General features: G+C 33.9%; 1 protein-coding gene across 4 annotated transcripts in view; it reads left to right on the top strand.

Annotated features, from left to right (window-relative positions):
• Positions 1-21,154, top strand: part of AP3B1 (adaptor related protein complex 3 subunit beta 1) — a 154,467-nt gene that overhangs the window by 66,966 nt on the left and 66,347 nt on the right. For all 4 annotated transcript variants that reach the window (XR_008435467.1, XM_053968953.1, XM_053968954.1 and 1 more), the window contains exons 14-17: positions 4,396-4,505; positions 13,071-13,247; positions 18,672-18,858; positions 19,783-19,913. Coding sequence is in view for 3 of the 4 variants with exons in the window: in XM_053968953.1 (XP_053824928.1) it covers positions 4,396-4,505; positions 13,071-13,247; positions 18,672-18,858; positions 19,783-19,913 (605 nt within the window). In the remaining variant the exon portion in view is untranslated. The remainder of the gene's footprint in view (positions 1-4,395; positions 4,506-13,070; positions 13,248-18,671; positions 18,859-19,782; positions 19,914-21,154) is intronic.

Here is a 21,154-nt window from a genome sequence, read left to right as displayed (position 1 = left end):
CTCCATATTTCTTATGTTTTAAATAAACAATAAAACTGTCACTTAAGAATACAGATTTTGTTACTTAACAATCTGTTTTCTTGCTTTATTTTTGTTTTTTGCTAAAAAGGACTCAAGACAAGAGGAAAAAGTTTTTTTTCCTTTTAGCATAGATGGTCAGTCTAATATTTTCTTCAGAGTGATTCAATATGTATATATAAGTATATATTTATATATACACATATATGCATGTGCATGTATACAAAGGTCTGTCTCAACAAGATCAGTTTCTTGTCTGTTTCTAAGTAGCTGTCTAGCACATAAAATTATCTTCTTGTGCTTACTGCAAAGGATATATTGAGGATCTTCTAAACCTGGCATCTGGCAAATTGCTTTACCATAGCTGCAGTGTCTTTATTCCTTCTTTCAAGGAATGAATAGAATGGCATCATTTACATGGTACCTTTCCCCAGGTGGCTGGAAATTACTGATAGTCACAGCTTACTGAACGTAAGAGTTTTGGCATGGTAAGATAATAAAAAAGAGATTTAGCATAGTGTATGAGAATAGCTTTAAGAGTCTTGGTTAATCTTGCTTTCCCCCAACCATTACTGTTAAAGTATGTAAGCAATCTGTTTGCTCTGCTGCTTCTTTCGTGATCATTTGAAGCCTGGAAGTAGTTCTGCTGCTTTGTGTAGCATGAAGCACAAGCTGGTAGGTCCAGCAGATTTTGAGATCTGTGACAGCAATGTCAGCTGTGCTTTCTCAGTACTATTTTCTTATTATGAAGAATTCACTTGAGTGGGAAAGAGAGGTGCTCATACTAATTTTACCAAACCATAACAGAATCCTGAAGTACAAGCTTGTGGGAAAAGTGCCTTCTGATTCCATGTGCTTATTAACTGTAGATACAACCCAACACTCAGAATATATTGGCTATATCTGTCACAAGAGCTTTACATTTAGTCATTCTGCAACTTAGGTGATAAGAGGCAGGACATTGTTCCAGAAACAAGGATATCAATAACTGCTCTTGAAATTTTCTTTGCATGTTTAGAAGTGACTTAAAGTCAGATTTTTCTTGCTCAGGAAAGCTGTGGTATGTGGGGAAAAAAAAACTGGACAACATTTGAACTGCAGAAGCGCAACAGATTCTAGAAATTTCAGTGATGAGACACCTTAATGAATGATTATCACAAGCTAAACTTGACTGACTCCTAAGAGACTGTTTTTGTTAAGCTATGTTGAGGGCTGAGAATTATTTTCCTTCCACATCTGCCGAAGGAAGGACAAAAAGAAACGTTATTTTCTTTCTCCAGTGTGACATTTGGCATTTGACTGATGCATTTCCTGTAAGCAATTGTATTGATAGTTTCAACTGACTGTTTGTCCCACTGTGACATAAAAGTAATTTTAGATGTTAGAGATACATTATTGGGATTATAGGAAATGTCTTGTCTGACTGTACTGCATACACTAGAAATCCTGCAGGTTTTTCTTAGATGGGTGACTTCCATTTTCTGTTGGGAGTTGCAGGTTGAATGTTAGCATGGTTGTAGAATGTATAGCTAAAACATTTTTTGCCCTGCAAATCTGTATGAAATCGCAAGTTATGAAATTACTGGAACTGTTAATACATCTAGTAACTAGTACATATCTCTTCTAATTACTGTTAGAATGGCTTAAAGAAAAGCAACTTGTAGCATCCAGTTTATACGTATTAATAGGGTTTCTGAGATTTGTTATTGATGTTATAAGGATGGAAAAGTTAACGGTAAAAGCTTAAACTTTGGCTAGTTCTGAGAAGCAGAAAGGTAGGTCTGTCTGGATAATTAGCTGTAGGGATTAGTTTGTTTTTAACCCTAATAGTGTTGTTAGTAACCCTAATAACAGAATGATTTGGGTTAGAAGAAACCTTTAAATTTCATGTAGTCCAACCTCCCTCTGTGCAACAGGGACACGTTGCACAGACCAAGTGGCTCAGAATTCCATCTAACCTGACCTTGAATGTTTTTGGGGAAGGGGCACCACCAAAATGGCATCCTGTCCAAAAACAGCTGATGCAGTTTTTCTCCTTTTAGAAAAAGTGGTTATACAAACAATAGACTGTGGACAAATTAGTCTTCACTTGAGTGTTTTAGTTGCTGCGACAGTGGGTTAATGTAAGTGAAAGAAAATTTGATGCAACATTAATGGTTTCAAATGTATTTCAGAATTCACTTTTTGAATGTTCTCTGGTAATATATTCCATGCTGAGATGATTTTTTGAGGTTCTGTCATAATGCAGCCAAATTCTCAATTATGGAAGAAGTCTTTAATTTATTTCTACAGTTTACTGTCTGCTGCGTTGTTAGTTTTTTGCATACATCATTATTTGACAAACTGGAACAGCATATGACTGAGTATATTTTAAGTTTTTGAGAAGTTGGCAGGCTTCAGGGTCTTCAGAGATTGTCCCACATAGTAAATTCCACATCGCTTCAAAATAGTTAGAAGAAACTAAAAAAATTGAAACTGCTGGTACCCTGTGTAGTCTTCTTTGTTGATAAAGGCATTCCTGATCAGATTTTCTGTGATTGTCAGTCTTTATTTTAAGAATTTAATTTACTTTTTATAATTCTTTATATATGATTTAGACTGTTTCAAAATTCTTGTGTTCATTTATCATTGCCTTGTATGGACTTCCTCTTTGATAATTCTAGTAGGAGTTACATTTTAAAATTTTCTTACTGCACATTCAGAATGCTAGTTTTATCTCCCCTTCTAGTATTTTGCTGGAGTTTGTTATGGTTTTGAACATAAGTGTTTTTCTTTTATTTCTGCTCATTTTTTATATCCTTTGTGTGCACAAAGTAAGCCTCACCGAGTATGACTATGCCAGTGCTTATTCTGATACAAATGCCTTTTGATTTTGTTTGTATTTTTTTTCCAGTATCTAGACTTTTGTAAAATAACCATACTAGTCTACAATTGTTTAGAATTGTAATTAATAAAATGTTTACAATTTTGATTTATTTTCTTTAAAATTGCTCCCACAGATAGCATGAAAGTAGTTCCTGTGGTGACATCTCATCTGCTGTAGTTGATATTACCATAGTCAGTTTTACATTGTCAGCAAGTGGTTTTAATAATGACTTCATGTGCACTCATTTTTTTGGGTTCAGTTTTATTTTTCTTAACTGTTCAGTGTATCACAAAATACTGAATGATGAAAGTTGCCATTCCAATGTTCCCCACTATAAATATTCCAGATTTTAATTTTCGAGTCTCAAGAATTGGCTTCCTATTTTAATATCTGGCAAAATACAGCATAAATTAAATTGATCTGTAAGATTGTGCAAGACCTTGAGATGTTAACCTTGTTTCAAGAAGTTAGTCTAGAAAAATGACAGATGTCATATCAAATAAAAGATGACACAAAAAGCTACAAGCAAAAATCTAATCATTTCAGAGGCATATGACGTAATTATATGCTCAGAGCTCTTGGAAAGCCTTTCTCCATAAAGAAGTTTGCTTTCTCAAAAAAACCCAAAATAGCAAGAAAACCTACAACTTCCCAAAATTTAGACATGTCTGCCCCATACTGTTCTACTGAACCTTGAGCATGCTTAATTGATGAATGAAGGGTCCATATGTCTGATTAACTCAGACAGAAATGCAGGAATAACTCGGTTTAACAAATGGTAGTTAGGCTTCTTCATCTTTCCTTACATGAGTTTACTCTTGCATGGAAGCTTATCTCTGTTCATGTGGGGTCTTCTCAGCTTCAAAAAATTGTACATTTCATACAAGTTGATCAGGCTGTGAATGTTACTTGTTGCAGTGGTTAAACACTCAGTGCATGACTTTGGCATGAATCTTTAAACAGCTTGCTATTTAGAGGCTTCATTTGAATGTACTAGAGATTAGGTTACAGACCTGAGAGAAACTGTTTAGATGCAGAAACATTCTTTGCATTTAGAAAAAATGCAAAGGAGATGTTTAGATATTTCTCTAGCGTATGAATGAGCTGTTACTTTTAATTCAAGCATTTTTATTCTCATGGCAGACTGCAAATTACTTTTGAATATGCATAATTTTAATGAAAATCAGATTTTTTTTTTACACTGTTCCTCAGTTTTATAGGAAAAATCTGAATTGCAGCTTCACTAAAAAGCAGTTTCATACAATATATACTAGATTGGTATTTTTACATTTAGAATGTTTGTGTCCTCTTTTTGCTGGTTGTTACATGATTCAGCAAGCTGAACTTTATATTACTTAGTAGGACAGTTTACCTATTTCTTACCAAGTTAATATAATTCAGTTCTGCAAAGTGTATTTGGAAGGCTGTTACATCTTTTACAATCAATTATTTATGGCTTTTTCTTTTGCATAAATGCTTTTAAAATTAATAATTTGTTTTGTCTAAAACAGAAATCGTAGTTGCTGAAAGTGTTGTTGTCATTAAGAAACTACTGCAAACCCAGCCAGCACACCATGGTGAAATTATTAAGCATATGGCCAAGCTCTTGGATAACATTATGGTGAGTATTTGTTCACACACTCTTATTTGCCTTGTCAATTGATAGTGAGATTTCTATCTCCTTCGAATTTGTGCTGTAAATGGAAGTACGTATATTAGAGAAATGCAAAATATTTTTTTTCTTTATGACATAAAATATATTTTTCATTATCTTAATGGAAAGGAAGTAGAAGCTATCAGATGGCTCCAATTTGTGCCTTAGTTCTGGGAAGCTATTTCTAAAGAGATCCCTGGAAATGCTGATTATTGCTAGTACTGTTACTCCAGGATGAACAGCAGGTTTAGAATGTGGGGTGGGTAAATTGAAATGAAAATAATCAGTTAACTTAAGGATTATTAACCAGTTGTCTTAGTGATCTGGAGTGGAGTTTAAAGGTTTTATTTTAAACCTTTTTCCCCAAATTATGTGACCTTTTCATAGTATCAGACATGCTCCTGGAAGTGTGTTGCAGTGTCTTGAAGTTGCATTTTTATCTTCTTAGTATTGGAGTGGTGTTTAACATTAAAATTTGAATTATTCCCTATGAATCTGTCTTTAGACTTAATTGACCTTTAGGTATGCAAATACTTAGTTCCCAAATTCTCCTCACAGGCCCAGTAATTGATAAAACATTTAGTGATCTATCCTAAATTAGAGTATAGGTATGACATCCAGCAGCTATCTATTATATCCTAAACCGAAGATGACAGATTTTGATCTATCAACAATTATTTTTCTGTTGAGAACTGTTTAATTTCATAAAATTACATATTTAACTGTTGATTTTCACAAAACTACATATTTTTTTATAATGGACCAATTTCTAAATTAGTGAACCTTCATTTCTCCATAGTTGAATATAGCAAAGTTTGGAGTATTAAAAGAAAAAGAAATATGGTATTCTTGGTTCATGCTTACTGAAAAATTATATAAATCTTTGGCTGCTAAGAGCTGATCATCAGTTTGTAACTGATATAAAGAAAATAAATTCTACTGATCATATCAAAATAAGATACTGTTGCTAATTACATATCAAAATAAGTAATACCTAATGTATAATAATTGCCTATATTTTCAGAAAATTTGTGCAATATTTTGATGGAATATTACAGTCTCAAAAACAATGTTCTGCCACTTTACGAAATGAGTTTGGCATCTTATTTCCATATACTGTACAAGATTAAAAAGTTACTTTTCTAAATATTCTGTTTAAAACTTAGAAGAGTTTTGTAGCTATTTTATATAATTAATACTTTCAAGTAAATAAGTTTTGTGGAAAAGAAAATCCTTTTTTAAGTCAAATAATGGGGATGGGGAGAAGACATGCTGTACTCAAACTACTTTTAACGTTCTCAGGTTTTCCAATATGAGGTAATACAGAATATCAGAAAATGTTAAGTGGTAGGAGAACAGTCTGTGGGATAGAGCAGTCATTGGAATAAAGTAAAAATCAAAGTCCGATTCTGAATCCTGGCTTTTATTCAAGAACAAAGAAGTGGTGGTCAAGAATTACAGTCATGGCAGCTGTAGGTTCTCCAAGGTGATTGTTTTACATCTTTCCATGACATTTTAAATGATAACTTCAACATACATACCTTGGTATGCTCAAGACTTTGAATTAAAGAATACATTTTGAAGAAGTTCATATTTATAATTTGAATGCTGTATCATTTTTCTGACTGCCCCTGCTGTGTCTGAAAATGAATGTATTCCTTCACAGAATGATTTGGGTTGGGAGGGAGCTGTAAAGATAATCTAGTCCAAACCCTCAGCTCCTTACTTCTGTAAAAGATAAGTGTATACATTTCAGAATGAGTATTTAATTACTGGGGATGTTAGTTTGAGATGTCAATACTTAATATAGTATTACTGGAGTTCCTGACATCTGCACTTGTACTTTAAGCACTGATCTTACTATGGTAAAAGTGGTTGTGACTTGACATAACACAATTGCCCTGGGTTTTGTCTGGATTTTGTCAAGGATTCCTGACCTTTATTACACTGACAAGCAATATAAATTTGCACAGGGCTTTTTGGCATTTTGGTTATTTTTGTTTTTTTTTCTCGGCCTCTCTTCTGTTGTTGTAAAGTATTAGGATTGAAACATAGAGGACCTACCCTATAGCTCTATATAGGAGTGTACCCCTCTTTTTAGAGGACTCTTGCATTTGGATGTAGGAAAAGCAGCCAAATGTGGGCTTGAATGGACTTGAAAGTGAAGGATGAGGGAATGTGAACAAAGAAATTCTTTGTTTCTTTTTAATGTTTAAATTAATTTAGTACTATGTATTACACAGATGAAAGCATGAAGAGGAAGTTCTTAACAGAATTAAATACTATTAAATCAAAAAGCTCTTAAGGAAAAATGGAGCTTTTTGATTGTTCTGTCTTGATTTAGTTTAAGTCAATGGTAAACAGCCACTAAAATAAGCAAAATTGGTGTAAACTCAGTGGAATAGATTTTTAAGTTTGTGCCTGATTTTTTTCTCATTGATATTGTTATGAATTTCACTTGTGCAAGCCTGAGATTGTGATTGGCAATGCTGAGGTGTCTGAAAATCTTTCACAGCAATGTTTTTTTTTAGGTCATTTAGTTTACTGAAATTTACTTGTTTTTGTTCTCATCTCCTTCATCCACGGAAGCCATTTAGAAAGGGGTGGGATACAGAATATTTAGAAGATAACAATTTTGCCTTGTAAAATAAATAAAAACTAAATAAGAAGTTAAATATTAAGACCATATATAAAAAAAATAGTAAGACCAACTATAAGAAGTATTAGGAAGTTCACTTAAAAAATACTGAACTCTTGTAGATCACTGACTCTAAATTATGATAAAGACTAGGTCTGTTTCAGTTTGTCCTTTGATTATTTCTTTCATATCTGAAAATAGTGGGTTTTTTTTTTTCACTTTACTTTTATGTGTTTTCATTTGTACCTTAAACTTTTATCCCAGGTGTGCCCAGGCAAAAATCTGTAAGATCTATTTTGTGTGTGATACTTGCTGCATACTTAGACCTGTGCATAGTACAGCTTGATCTAGCTGTGTTCCAGCTCCTTTCCTCACACCCTTCAAAAGCTGTAATGGAGAAGTACATGGTGTCCAGAAGACATTAAACAAGAGAATAATTAAATCTCTTTAAAGTTCCATTTTTAAAAATCATAAAAACATTTCCATTTGGCTGTCAATATGTTAATAACGTCATGCTTTGCAATTTATTGACTTGCTAAACTGTGAGCCATAGGTTAGAGTAGTCCTCATTTGTGTTAGGTATGCACTCTGAGGTAGGCTTAACTGGTTTTGTGTGTACAGCTTTTAGAGTGACAGAAGTTTAAAAAATATACTTATGGGAAGGAGCCATTTAAAGAAGGGTAAATTCAAAACCCATTTTAGGAGATTCATCTCCAGCAGCAACAAAATCTGATGCTTTAGGGAAAGGGTTTTAAAGATAAGAGAAGTTCATACCTCCAGTATATCTTCTCATCCAGTTACTAGAAGCTTCTGCTTACTATCCACATCATCATGCTTAATAATCAAAAAATTTCAATTTCTCCTCCTATTCCATGTTTCTGGTCAACTGTGCCCTCTTCTCTTTGCCTTTTACTGATGTGTGGGTTTTAAAGTAGGGTGACCAAAAGGGTACCCAGTAGTCAGATATGCTGGAGAATTCTTACGCAATGATGTAGTGATACTGCTTGTTTTGTACTGCTTTTTATCTCACTTTCCTGGTTTTGCCTGCCTTTTGACTTCTGCAGAACACCGATTTAACAACTCTACGACTCTCTGAAAACAGTCATGATTCCAAGATGTATTTTTCCTTAGAAATACCTTGGGAGTCCATCAGTATGTGTAGAATATATTTTTGCGTCCTCTTCTTGATGTTCCAAGGCCAGTAGTCTCCAAATTTGTTTCTGCCTTTCATTTTTTAAAAAAAAGTATTTATTATGGTGCATTGTATCCCGTAAGGACTGCTGTCTGGGTGATGGGAATCTTGACTTTCCAGAGTGACTTTTCTCTTACAATACTACTAAGACAGGTTTTTTTCTTTTGGTAGCTGGTGAATTCTTACAATCTTGTTTTTCATTGCAGACTTATTCCTAATTCCTTCTAGAATATGAGCAAGAATATGAAACAAGACTGAAGGGTTTTCTGATCTAGAGATGAGGAGGAATATTCTTGATTGGATAAGGCATTCCAAATGTAGAGCAAAATTAAGATAGTGATGTGTAATTTTTAAGAGCTTAATATGCAAGGAAAATCAAGTCACTTATGGACACAATTAGGTGTTATTATTTACCCATTTGGATTGGGATTCTTATTACAAGAGTAGTGGACTCAAAAGTTTTTAATCCTGCTCTGTCCATTCATTCACAGATAACAAACTTGACTTCCTAGTCTTACATAAATACTGCTCATAGTTCTGTTTCTAATATGGCTTTACAGAACAGGCAGCTTGCTTTCTTTAATTTAGTTCTCCTTTCTTGCAGCATTGGGAAGGTATCACAAACTATAACATCCATATCTTTGTATGTATTTCAATTCTGCAAGCTTCAGATTCTAGCCACATTCTTTTACCTTCTTACTTTAATAAGTGATTTTTAAACTTTTGTATTAGCAATGATTTAACATACAATTATCATAATTTGACATTTTTTTTTACTGACTCTGATATCTATGTGGTTTCTTAGAATTTGAGAGGAATATGTGGCCTCTGGGACATTGTGTCCAGAGACACTGAACTTGAAGTAAATATTCTGCTTGAATAAAACACAATTTAAAAAAAAATTTGTATAAGAGGTGCAGTCACCAGTAAAAATTCTGGTTTAAAGGAATTTTATATGTAGAGGTTCAAAAAACAAAGGGGTCTTGAAGGTCTACCATTTGAAAACAAAAAACGAATACTTCTCTTTTGCTCCTATTCTTTCCTATGTATCTTTTCTTCTTGCTGTCAGTCTGACATTTCAAATCAACTTTATCCCTCTTTCCATTTCTGATTCCAAGTAAAAGTTTTAAAAAATGTTAGCTATGCAGATTTTCTCCTGGATGCAGAAAATTCCACCTCATTTGTAATTTGAGTATCTCTCATTTTGTGACAATGTGAATAACCAGAACTGGTGATTTTAAGTTGTACTTTACACTTTTGTTTTGTGTGAATATATTGAGAGTTGAACTACTTTTCAACAGTTTTTCAATTGTGCTGCTTAAAGCAATCTGTAAAGTCTTTATGGTATCTTTCTCTAATTGTTATAAGTAACCAGAGTCTTGGTTTGAGGGGAGTGTCTGTCTGGTTTTTTGTTTTTCTTTTGTAACTATTTATTTATTTTCCTTGAGACACATAATGGATTGAAATGGCAATAGAAACTGCCTCCTGGTACTAAAGGCTTAAAAAGTGCACTTAACCACTTGCTCGGGCCATATGGAATAAAACATCTAGCAAAGTAATTTACAATCCTGTTTGCCTTTGACGATAATGCAGAGTAGGGCTGAATAATGAAAGTATTATTTCCTGCATTTTTGTCAATTCAAGATCCCTACTTAAGCTATACTGGAAAAGGCAGTGAACGTCTAGAAGGGGCTTCATTTCTTGTTTGCTGTTTTTAGTGCTCTGGAAACAACAGCTGTAGGATCATGCACTTGATATTACATGGTTGAGAACTGGAAGACTAAAACAGAGAAAAAGAAGTCTGAAAATACTGTGTGATTTTGACCTCAAATGAATCCAGTGACACAGAAACATTGGGTTCATCAGTTCAACATAGACTTTTCATTAAAATGGCTTCTGCTCAGGGTTTGATTCAAAAAATCTCTTAATTGGTATTGATTCTTGTGGCACAAAATTGTGTTTAATATATGTGCATATTTACATAGTAAGCTAACCCTCTGGTTGAAAGGCAGATCCTCACAAGTAATTTCTGTCTTTGATTGTCACTGTTTTTCAAATGAGGCTTTGTTTAGTCTAATTATATAGCATTGTAAAACTAGTTTATTACTCTAATAATTTTATTTTACAAACTAGGAAAAAGACTTGAAGAGTAAAACACTGTGCTTAAATGCACACTATTTAAATATATTTAAATACATTTCATTGTGGTTTTAAAGTGTACTCGTGGGCTTGACTAGGAAAAGTGCAAGAATGATACTTGCATGTCATTAATGTTATTACTGAAATTGGTCTGCTCTCTGAGCTATGTTTGCTTTCTAAAAAGACAAAAATATGAAAAATAATGTTTCTGATAGGCTGCTGCCCAAACTATGGTACTTGGTGATCTCTTGTAGAATTTTAGCATTTTAGCAAGTCTGTAATAAAATATTTTAGAAAAATAAATCTAGCATAACTGAAATTTGAAGTTGTCTATATATTCTTATTTAGAGGTATCTATCTGTACAGTAGGCCACTTGAACTGCTCCAATACTGGAAAATCTAATGTACCACTCAATTACTATTCTTTAGACCAATTTAAAATAATAGATTGGGTGTGAGGTCTTAATGCAGTGTAACCTTTGGAACATTAGAAATAACCTCTTTCCCTTTTGAAATCAGTGCTCAGTAATGGCATCAGTCTTACCATTTTGCAGATGAACATACCCTGACTGAGTTTAAAGTTTTTATACATAGTGGTTCTTCAGTAGCTTGTTTCTCTTATACTGTGAATTCTGAGGCTATTTAATTTTTTGTCCATTCAAATTAAAGAATTCATCTGTATCTTGATCTGTATTTACATATAGCTGTATATGTTAAATCTGTGCTATACCACTCTCAACATATTATGTTACCTCTATCTTAAATTTCTTCCCCATAATCAGAATTGGCCTTGAGCCCTTACAGGACATTTTGTTGTTGTTATTGGACTCTATATTCTGTTTATCCATTATGTGCTTTTTCTTTCAGTGGAGGCAGTCCTCTGTTTTCCCCATTACATGCCTGTTTATATTTTCATTGGCATATATATTTGCAACCATGTCAAGTACAGAGGCAAATATTGTCAAGTTGACTTTATTCAGAGTTGTTTCCAAACCTTTTGGAGCACATTTAATCATTAGAAATTCTTATGAACATTTTTGTGAAATTCTTTAGTAGGCTTGGTAGGCCATTTTACCCTTTTAGAATATACTTTCATAAGTAGTACTTTCAAATGTTATGAGATTACTAAGTAATATACTTAATATTAGGTTCCCATTGTAATTCTGAGAAATAGATATTCATATATTAATAAGAAACATGCTTAGAAAGCAATTAAAGCATATATAAAAGTTACTAAGAATTAATACTTTGAGAACCACAATGCTGCATTTCTAAAGCATGTATATCCTGTGAATCTTACCCAAGGCAAAACTCACCCTGCCATTAGTGTAAGCTTATTAATAAAGATCACTGTGTAGTATAAGGACTGATGAAAAATGTTAATATGAGTTTTTCTGATCCTTTCAGAAAAAGCAATAAAATTAGATGAAATTGCTGTGGAAACTTTCTTTTTTCTGAATGACAGTCAATTTTTGATAGACTAGAACAGTTATTCTTTTCCCCTGACATTTCAACATTTGTTGAACAAGAGTCTGTAGAGAATGTTAGATCACCACAGTCTGTAGACACCATACAAGACATGCTTCAGAACTTTCTCATTGCATTCTTTCTTCCTTCTGCTCAAGGAAGGAGAAAAATGTTTTTAAGGGATGTATGTAACAAAGATGCAATTTTTAACTTGACCACTAGGTACTGTAGGCTAGCTCACCTTTTACAAGAGTATGTATGTATTACTTCATTTAAATCTTAACTGCTTCTGTCTAAACTATGTGGAGCATGAGCTTCTGTTCCCTTCTGTGTTTTTCCATTTCACTTTCCCTCTGTTTTTGGCATTACTGTGCTTCTGAACTCAGCATCATAAACTGGGAGTTCATCTAAAAGCTGCTACTGCCAGTTATTTCAGTGATACTGTTAAGCAGCTCCAAAATAGTAAGTCCTGTGTGAACTTTTTGGTCAAAGTGTTTCAGTTAAGATGGTAGATCTCATTCAGAAATTGTGAATTGCAATTTTGAACTTCTGTCTCACCAATATTCTGATTTCAACTGGTCTTGGACGTTTGCAAAAATACAAATCTTATTGTCATAAAATTCTGAATAAAAATTAAGGAAAGCTAGAAAAAAAGAAATCCATATGCTTCTAAACTAGATAGGCAGGATTTGAGAAGGCTGTATTATTGGAAACCATTTCTGTATGGATATAGTAAAAAAAAAGCTCTGTTTGTTTACACATGGTGTTTACCACAACCTGGTGGCAGGAATTCACAACCACATCTTGAAGGCTTGGACTGTGTTCCCAGATCTCATCAGCTTGTACTGTGAACATCATGTCACTTCTGTGTGCCTCTGTATCATAAATCTGTAAGGCATGAGTTTTGGGTCAGAATCAGTACCTTATATTTGTATGAATATTCAGTCTTCCACAGTGACTGTATTTAATTTGACACTGCATAACTTGTATGGCAATTATCTTTAAATAGTATTTTGTTTAACTTGTTGAACAAAGACACATATAAGTATGCAAGTAGTCTTTGTGACTCTGTTAACTTAGCATGCTGTTTTCTCAGGTTCCAGTAGCCAGAGCCAGCATCCTTTGGCTCATTGGCGAGTACTGTGAACGGGTTCCAAAGATCGCACCTGATGTTCTGAGGAAGACAGCCAAGAGCTTCACGAATGAAGATGACCTTGTAAAATTGCAGATCTTAAATTTGGGTGCAAAACTCTACTTAACAAATTCAAAGCAGGTAAGCCTAAATTCAGTATTGTATGCATTTACAGTCATGGCAGGCATTGTACAGTCTGTATAGATCAGTAATGATTTCTATTATATAAGTAACCAAACTTAGTCCATATTATTCTATGAAGAAAAGCTGAACATACGTGTTCAAGAAATATAACAGACTAAATCTAACCATGAGTCTTTCAGTGTATGCTGGATCATAAATGTGAATGTAGTGATGAGATAAACTCTTTTGTATGTGTCTTTAGGAAATTGTGAAATTTTTACTTCACATAAACAGAGAAGATCTGTAAATTGTGTTAGTAATACCAGATAGAAGATTTTGCTGATGTGATTTAATGTTTTCCCAAACCAAAATCAGAACTTTCAATAAAATGCTGTCATTTTGAACAAGAAGCTGCTCACTTTTTTTGTTCAGGATATCTAAAAGGAGATACCAGTAATAGGCCTTGTTTTGTCTTTCCAACAGTGCTTGTTTTAAAGATAGTAACTGGTTTCTCTTTTTTTTTTTTTTTTTGGTTTTTTTTTTTGTTTGTTGGTTTTTTGGTTTTTTTTTTGTTGGTTTTTTTTTGTTGTTGTTGTTTTTTGTTTTGTTTTGTTTTGTTTTGTTGGTTGGTTGGTTTGATTCAGTTTTTCCTATTTCCTTTTACCTTGGGGTGAGTTTTAATATCTCTAGTAGTAAAAATAATCTAAAAATGTCAGATAACACAAAGATGTGAACCTAGATCTCCAAGCAGCTGGAAACAATGGCTCTGAAAGGTGCCAGGTGCCTCACTCTTCTAAGTGACAGCACTGTGAATCCCATGACTGACTATGAAATGTAGCATGTTTACACTATTTTTTCACTGGAAATCCAGTTATTGCTGTAAAAGATTGTAAAATAAAAGATTTTTTTCTAAATGTAGAAGAAATACATTGTCTGATATATATACTATCCTGGGTTGCTAGACCTCTTTGTTTTAAAACAGTTTGCACAGCAGAGGATCTTGCACCTCTGCAACTGCGATGTCTTCTTGTTCCTTGATAGTTATATGCAACTACACATGTGGTCTGTCTTAGGCTTTATTTTGTAGGGCATGTGGGAGATGAACTGCCTTGCCATCTGCATTCAGATAGTAGTGAATGCTTTGCTTATACAGTCTGAAGTGGGGCAGTAATAAAAGGTGACTTCTCTCTAGTATTGCTCATCTTAAAGAAAATGCTGACTGAGATAAGGAAAAAATGGGTTGACTAAATTGTCTTCTTTCAGCCCATTATATTTACTAGTTTTCCATATAGTTTTTGTAATTATGCACATAAATTCTTCCACACCGTATTTGGTCAACAGTCCAAAGGACTCATACGAGGAGATGATGATTCTGTGATGCATTTTTTCCTATTTCACATCTTAATACATTTTAAATCATCATTGTAAGTGCTGCATAGCACTTTATTCAAACATGGTAATGATGATGTGCAGAAGGAACTGTCTCTGAGATGCCTACTAAATTATGACTTTCATCAAAGGGCATTTTCCTCTTGTAGTTTTAGGTTGTGGAAAAACAAGTTATTATCTCAAGTGGTCAAGGTATTCACATAAAATTTCTAACCATGTAAGTTTGGTGACTTGGCTTGATTCAAAGTTCCTTTCAGACTAGAGTACCATGGGTTTCCCATTAGAGGCTGGCAACACTCTTCCTATACCTACATGATTATTTCCAGGAGTAACTCTTCTCTACTCATTAGTAAAATTACTTCCAGGAATTACTTCCCTTCCTAAAAAGTCCAGCTATTTTTCAGTTTCATTTTTTAAATTTTATGTCAAATCTTGTAGACTTGATTGCCCAGTCTGTCCACCTCTCCTCAGTCCCATGTTTTCTGTCTCCATATCATATCCTATGACATAGTAATTTTATGAATAATTCATCAGTTTCATCCAAAGTTAATGGAGTTGTGAAAACCTCAAAGGTAAAATCTCACTTTGTTGAAAAGAGGTGGTAGAATGGCAAAGAGACACCCAATGCTGACCGAGTAGAAGAAAAGAGCTCTTTCATACCAGGTGAGGGAAAGGCAGGTTGAACTCATCTGTTAAGTCTTGTTTGGAGAAAACCATCAAGTTCTAGAGTAAATAAGACTTGCTTGTTTTACTTGTTTTGTCTAAATATTTTATTTGCTTGTAGTTTCCTGAAAAGTATATGGTGAAAAGTGAACACATTCACAGGAATGATTTTTAACAAGATTTATATATAAAAGTTTAAAGTGTACTTTAAATCCTGAGATCACCACATGGACTTTCAAAAGCTTCCTTATAATTTAAGGAAGTTTCAGGTTCAGTTATATCTGGATAGGTATGTAATAAAAACAGGCTTCCCTCTGCTTGTCTGTATTTTTTTGTAAACTTGCTTTGTTTTTTCAACACTTAGGGTCATAAAAACTTGAGTGTGCTAGATAGCTCATATAAGAGAAATATATAGTTGCCTAAGATGTTTCTTGCATGTAGCAGAAAGAATAAAGAGGTTTTTGTTGTCTAAAGAAGTAGGACTCCTACCAGAAAAAGTCCCAAGAAGTTGTAAAGTGTAAATAGATATGTCAGTCGTGGTTTAGCACAATAGCCTTATCTAGTGTGTCTAAAGAGTCAAGTTACTGGAAGCTAATGATATCTAGGAGTGGATAGATAACTGTTTCTCTCTCATTGTAGAGCCCCATTTGTTGGTAAAACCTGTATCATAAAATTTTCAAGTGGGGATCTACTAAAAAATTAATTGCTGCTAATGCAGGATAGGCATTAAATCCTTAAATAGACTTATTGTCACTAGAAAATTCCAGAAATGTTGCTGAAAGGTGATTGAATCTAGAAACACCTAAACCTAACCCTTCTAGCCAAAACAAAGTGTACAAAACATAATAATAGGTTCCAGCAGTATGAGGATAAAAGAAATTATATTCAGCCTATATAATGTTCATGTCCAGATATTCAGGAAATATTGACATGTGATAATAAGTGTATTAAATCACAGATCAGAATACTTTGTCACTATTCCATGAAGCAGTCATGGTATGCAGAATCTGTATGTTTCACCAAATCAACGTGCTTGCTGAAATGATTTTCACCCTCTTTTGAAAACTCCTTTGTTGGAAAAACCTACAAGCATTCGTTAGTTTATTTTTTGTTTTTAATTTGAAATAATTATTTCTATCAGCTACTTCCATGTAGATAATGTTTCCTGCTTGTTTGATTGCTTTACCATAGGAAAAATTTTAAAATTATGTTTCCTCATGGTTTCCATGAAAATTACAATGTATATGATAATTGTGAAGAGACTTCTTGCAGACAAAGAACATTCTTACATATAAGTTTGTTGTGTATTTATCTGTATTGAACAATATGAAAATGATATTTTTGGGGACAGAACAGGGAGGAGGGAAAGGGAGAGGATCACGGAGAAAATTATCCCATTAAAGGAAATGCAGTTTTTCAGGATCAACTCTTTATCTAATTTGTCTTTTTGTAATTCCATCAACACTCACTGAAAAAATGCCCACTGTGACAAGGCCTTCAACTTTTCCCATCCCTATAGCAATTCACAGGTTAAGATCATTGTGATTTATGATCCATTCACCTGAGTTTCCTGCCATGAGAGCAAGGAGTCTTGTCTTGTTTTACAGTGAAGTGATGGCAAAGGCTTCAGGAAGTATCCCTCATTTAGTTTCATGCATGCTACCTGGGAACCCTCCCTTCCAATTCCATTTAGATTGAACAGTGTAAGTCCTGCATGAGTGCAGATTATGTAGGCTCAGTCTGATGCAGTTGTTTCAAATTTTATACCCTCATACAGAATTAGCTGCCAATAAACTGTGAAATGTTTATATGGTAAAGTTTTGCCTTTCCCAGAACTAAGACAGTACCTCAAGAAAAAAGAAAAAAAAAAAAAAACCAAACTTTTCACAGAGCCATACTTGGGTATAGGAGAGAAAAAAGAAACAAAAGATACTTAATTGACAGTTTTTTTAAACTATGCTGTTATATTATTCTAATGTATAATGACTAATTTCTTCCAATGTTTGGTACCATAGGTTATTTTTGAAATGCTTGCATATGTTGCACTGATGGGGTTTAAATTAGAATAATTTTCTCTTTACTATGTATCTCACTTACAGGAGTTAATCATTATTCTGAAAAAGCATTTTTATATCTCCAGAAAAAAACATCAACTTGCATCCTCAAGCTGGAAATTATTAATCTGAACTTCTTTTTAGCAAATGGCATATACAAAAATTGACTGATTCTTTGGACATATTTTTCTGTTCACGTGATTGAAAATGTGTTATTGTTGTAGCAATAGCATGATAAACAATATATATGCAAGGTGGTTTCTTTGTATAAGATAGATAAATCTCTCATGATGATACATTTTTAACCCTGTGTTATGCATCTGTTCTGAGCTGAAGTACCAAAATTTACTTCCTTAGGATGGTATATAATTTCTGCTCTTTTTTCTGTTTGGTTGTATATAAAGGAAGTGGTGTATATGTTTCAAATGTATCTAGTGGATTCCAGTCTATTTAACACTGTTCTGGTTACACTACATTATTTATATTTTCTGTGTCTCCTTCTTTTCTTATATTATTTTCTTAGCTTAAAAAATTATCTGAATTATTAAAATTATTTAAGACATGTCAATATCTCAAACATCAAATTAGGAAGTTGTTATTATGCTGTAAAAACCTGTGATAGTATAAGTTGCTCCCTTTCATAAATAAATAAATGACTGATATTACTGAAGGCTTTAAGCTTCAAGAAAAAAATGGAAGAAGTCTTTTATCCTGGTTTTTAGAGGGCATCAGCAGCTTGCTTTTATGAAAAAGTAACAGCTAAATGCACTGCAAATAATTTGCAGTAATCCAGTTCAGTGATTCATGTGTCTGCTTTAATGGGTCATAATTCAGGATAAAGTAACTGAGTGCAGTCAGAGTGCAGACACTGCTTATGCCAGGGACAGTATCTCTTCATAAAACACACCTCAGCAGAAGCAGTTTGCCAGCCCCCTAATACCCTCTGATGTTTTGATGTCCTGCATATTTTTCCGATTAAGTTTTGAGTGCCATGTTTTTAGTTGTATTTCCACATTCATTATCCTCACGTAGACCCTTCAGCGGGTTTGCCATATATGATTATTTTTTTAATGATGCCTTTCTTTCCACTTCAGCAGTTTAATAATCTAGCACATGGCTGCTTCTCAGTACTCAGCATTCACCTCCCCAATACAGAAGAGGACATGTGCTTTGGCTGCAGAATTCCATTTGCAGCTTTAGAAATGCATATTCCCTGTGGAGCAACATTTGTTTGACATAACCATTCATTTTTATTACCTCTTTAAATATGTTTATCCAGAGTTATCAATAATCATAAATAACTTGTATTCTGTTCTTGTCCTGTTTTTTTTCACAGACAAAATTGCTTACCCAGTATGTATTAAATCTCAGCAAGTATGATCAAAGCTACGACATCAGAGACCGTACGAGATTTATAAGGCAGCTTATTGTTCCGAATGAGAAGAGTGGAGCTTTAAGCAAATATGCCAAAAAAATATTTCTGGCACAGAAACCTGCCCCATTGCTTGAGTCTCCTTTTAAAGGTATAACTGCCAAAATCATTTGGTAGATGTTCATTGTGTAAAGGAATGTGGCAGCTTATTCTATTTCAAATACTCTCACAAATTGTGTCACTTAGCAAATAAAAAAGATTAATATGCAAGGATGCTCAGTCTGCTTACTTGCTTTTCAGCAAGCAAAGGTGCACAGTGCATTTCTCTAATGATAAACCTTGGCAAACTGATCCACTTCTATTCATGTGGATTTTAAATTTTATTTAAATAACAGAAGGTATGTCTTGAGGAAAACTATTCTTCAATTTAGGAAAATAGCTCTAGGATTTTGTCTGGACTTTATTAGAAGATTGTTAATGTGAGTATTGCAAATGTTACATGAATTTGAAATAAATTAGGGTTTTTTTTTCAAAAATCATAATTTTCCCTCTGCATTTTGCTTGTTGTTTTACAAGTAAGATTCACTGTCTGTCTGCTCAAATTAAAAGATTATCAGGCTATCTAAATTAAAAATACTCTGTTATTGTGACAATTAGCATTTTAGTTTTCATACTTAATTAGGTCTAGTTTTGAAGCTTTAAAAGGAGCTCCATTTTGAAGAAAAACTATTGAAATTCTGGATGTGTTTGTGCCAAGACATGTATATGGATTGTTTAACTGCGCTGTCATTCTTAATATTCACAGTAAAGTAATTTTTAGAGAAGCTACATTTCAGAGCAACACCTCTAAACACACTGACTGATTAGCTTTTTTATTGACCATTATGGGGGAGATTATTGTAATCTATGGACTGAAATCAGTTTTTTGACCTATGAAGAGCTTCCTAGTTTATATTTATTCCATGACATTTGAGGTAATACAATGGCAATTACCTTTAGCCCTGATTAAGATTGCTCCTTGTGGTAGAGCTCACAGTGTTTGTGTATTTCTTCCCTCCTCCCGCTTTTTTAATAGATCGGGATCATTTCCAGCTTGGCACCTTGTCTCACACATTGAACAGCCGAGCCACTGGGTACCTGGAGCTATCCGACTGGCCAGAGGTGGCACCTGACCCCTCTGTCCGAAATGTCGACGTGGCTGAGTCGGTACGTCAGCGTCACTGAAAGTAACTTTGCTGAAGGCACTTGTCAATACAGAGTATTAGCCCAAAACTGCAAGTATTTAAATACTATCTGTGGGCTGTATTGAAAGCCACTGATGCATGGGAATGTCCCTGTTGCTTATTTTATCTTAGAAATCAAGCACCTGAAAACTTACTTAATGCTAGTTCTTTTCAATGACAGAAGTGGATAAACTGTAGTCCACTTCTGCTTCATTTGTGGAGTAAGTAGGCTCTTTTCACCTCCATCTCACGTCTGATTTCCTATCTTTTATCTCCAGTCTGCTGCAGTATGTTAATTGAGTGTAGCTGGACTACCAAAGTCAGAAATGAAGAGGTTGGTTTGTGAGAAAAATTCAAGGCTAAACAATAAAAAAAAAAAAAAAGGAAAAAGGTAATACAAACAACAAAAAACAGCTTCAGAGGATTAGATTATGCATGTTCTGAAGTGTCAAGTTTGGAAGAGATGAGGGTTTACATTTCAGATAATCTGGAGTGGTTTAGGAAACTTTATGATAAGAAAATATCTATTAGTGCACTAGTCATGTGTTGACACATTGGATTTGTCATCTCCTAGCAATAGCTTTTTGTCACTGTAGTGTAAACTCTGAGGGAAAGTCATATTTTGGTACCAGAATTGTGATTTATGTGTTGGGTACCAGAGTCCTACTGGAATGCTAGTGAAAGCTGTTGAACAGTAGCTGAAATACAAATATATCGGTATATAGTGTGCCGATAGTGCTCCTGGAGGCATGGCATTGCAACAGATAAACACAGAAAAGCATGCAGTCCCGGTAATGAGCCAACTTCCTCAGTAAATCATAGATTAATTAATTTGCTTATGAGATGTTGCACACAGGAAGAGCAAGAAAATATAAAAAATAGATCAGACTTAGAAAAGCCAGTGGACAGCAATCTGGTAGAAGAAGTGTTTCTCCTTAATACTGTAATGTGTCAACCTTCTTATTTACATTTCAGGAAAAGTGATATTTGTATAAAAACTTCTGAAAGCTTTTATGGGAAGAATTTTAGATAATCAGCTCAAACAGAGGATTATAAATGATAGGGTTGGCATGAAAGAATGTGTGAAGGTGCTTTCATCCATAAGACCAAAAAGTATTGCAGGAAATTGATCAAATGGCATAACATCCATGTACAACATAGTAAAAAAACCACACTTCCAACTATTTAAACCTCAAATCAAACAGGAAAATCCTTCAGCCATGT

This window comes from Vidua chalybeata, chromosome Z, assembly GCF_026979565.1.
Source record: "Vidua chalybeata isolate OUT-0048 chromosome Z, bVidCha1 merged haplotype, whole genome shotgun sequence".
NCBI lineage: Eukaryota > Metazoa > Chordata > Aves > Passeriformes > Viduidae > Vidua > Vidua chalybeata.
Note: the sequence above shows the minus strand (reverse complement) of the source record. Positions and strands in the feature narration are given on the sequence as shown.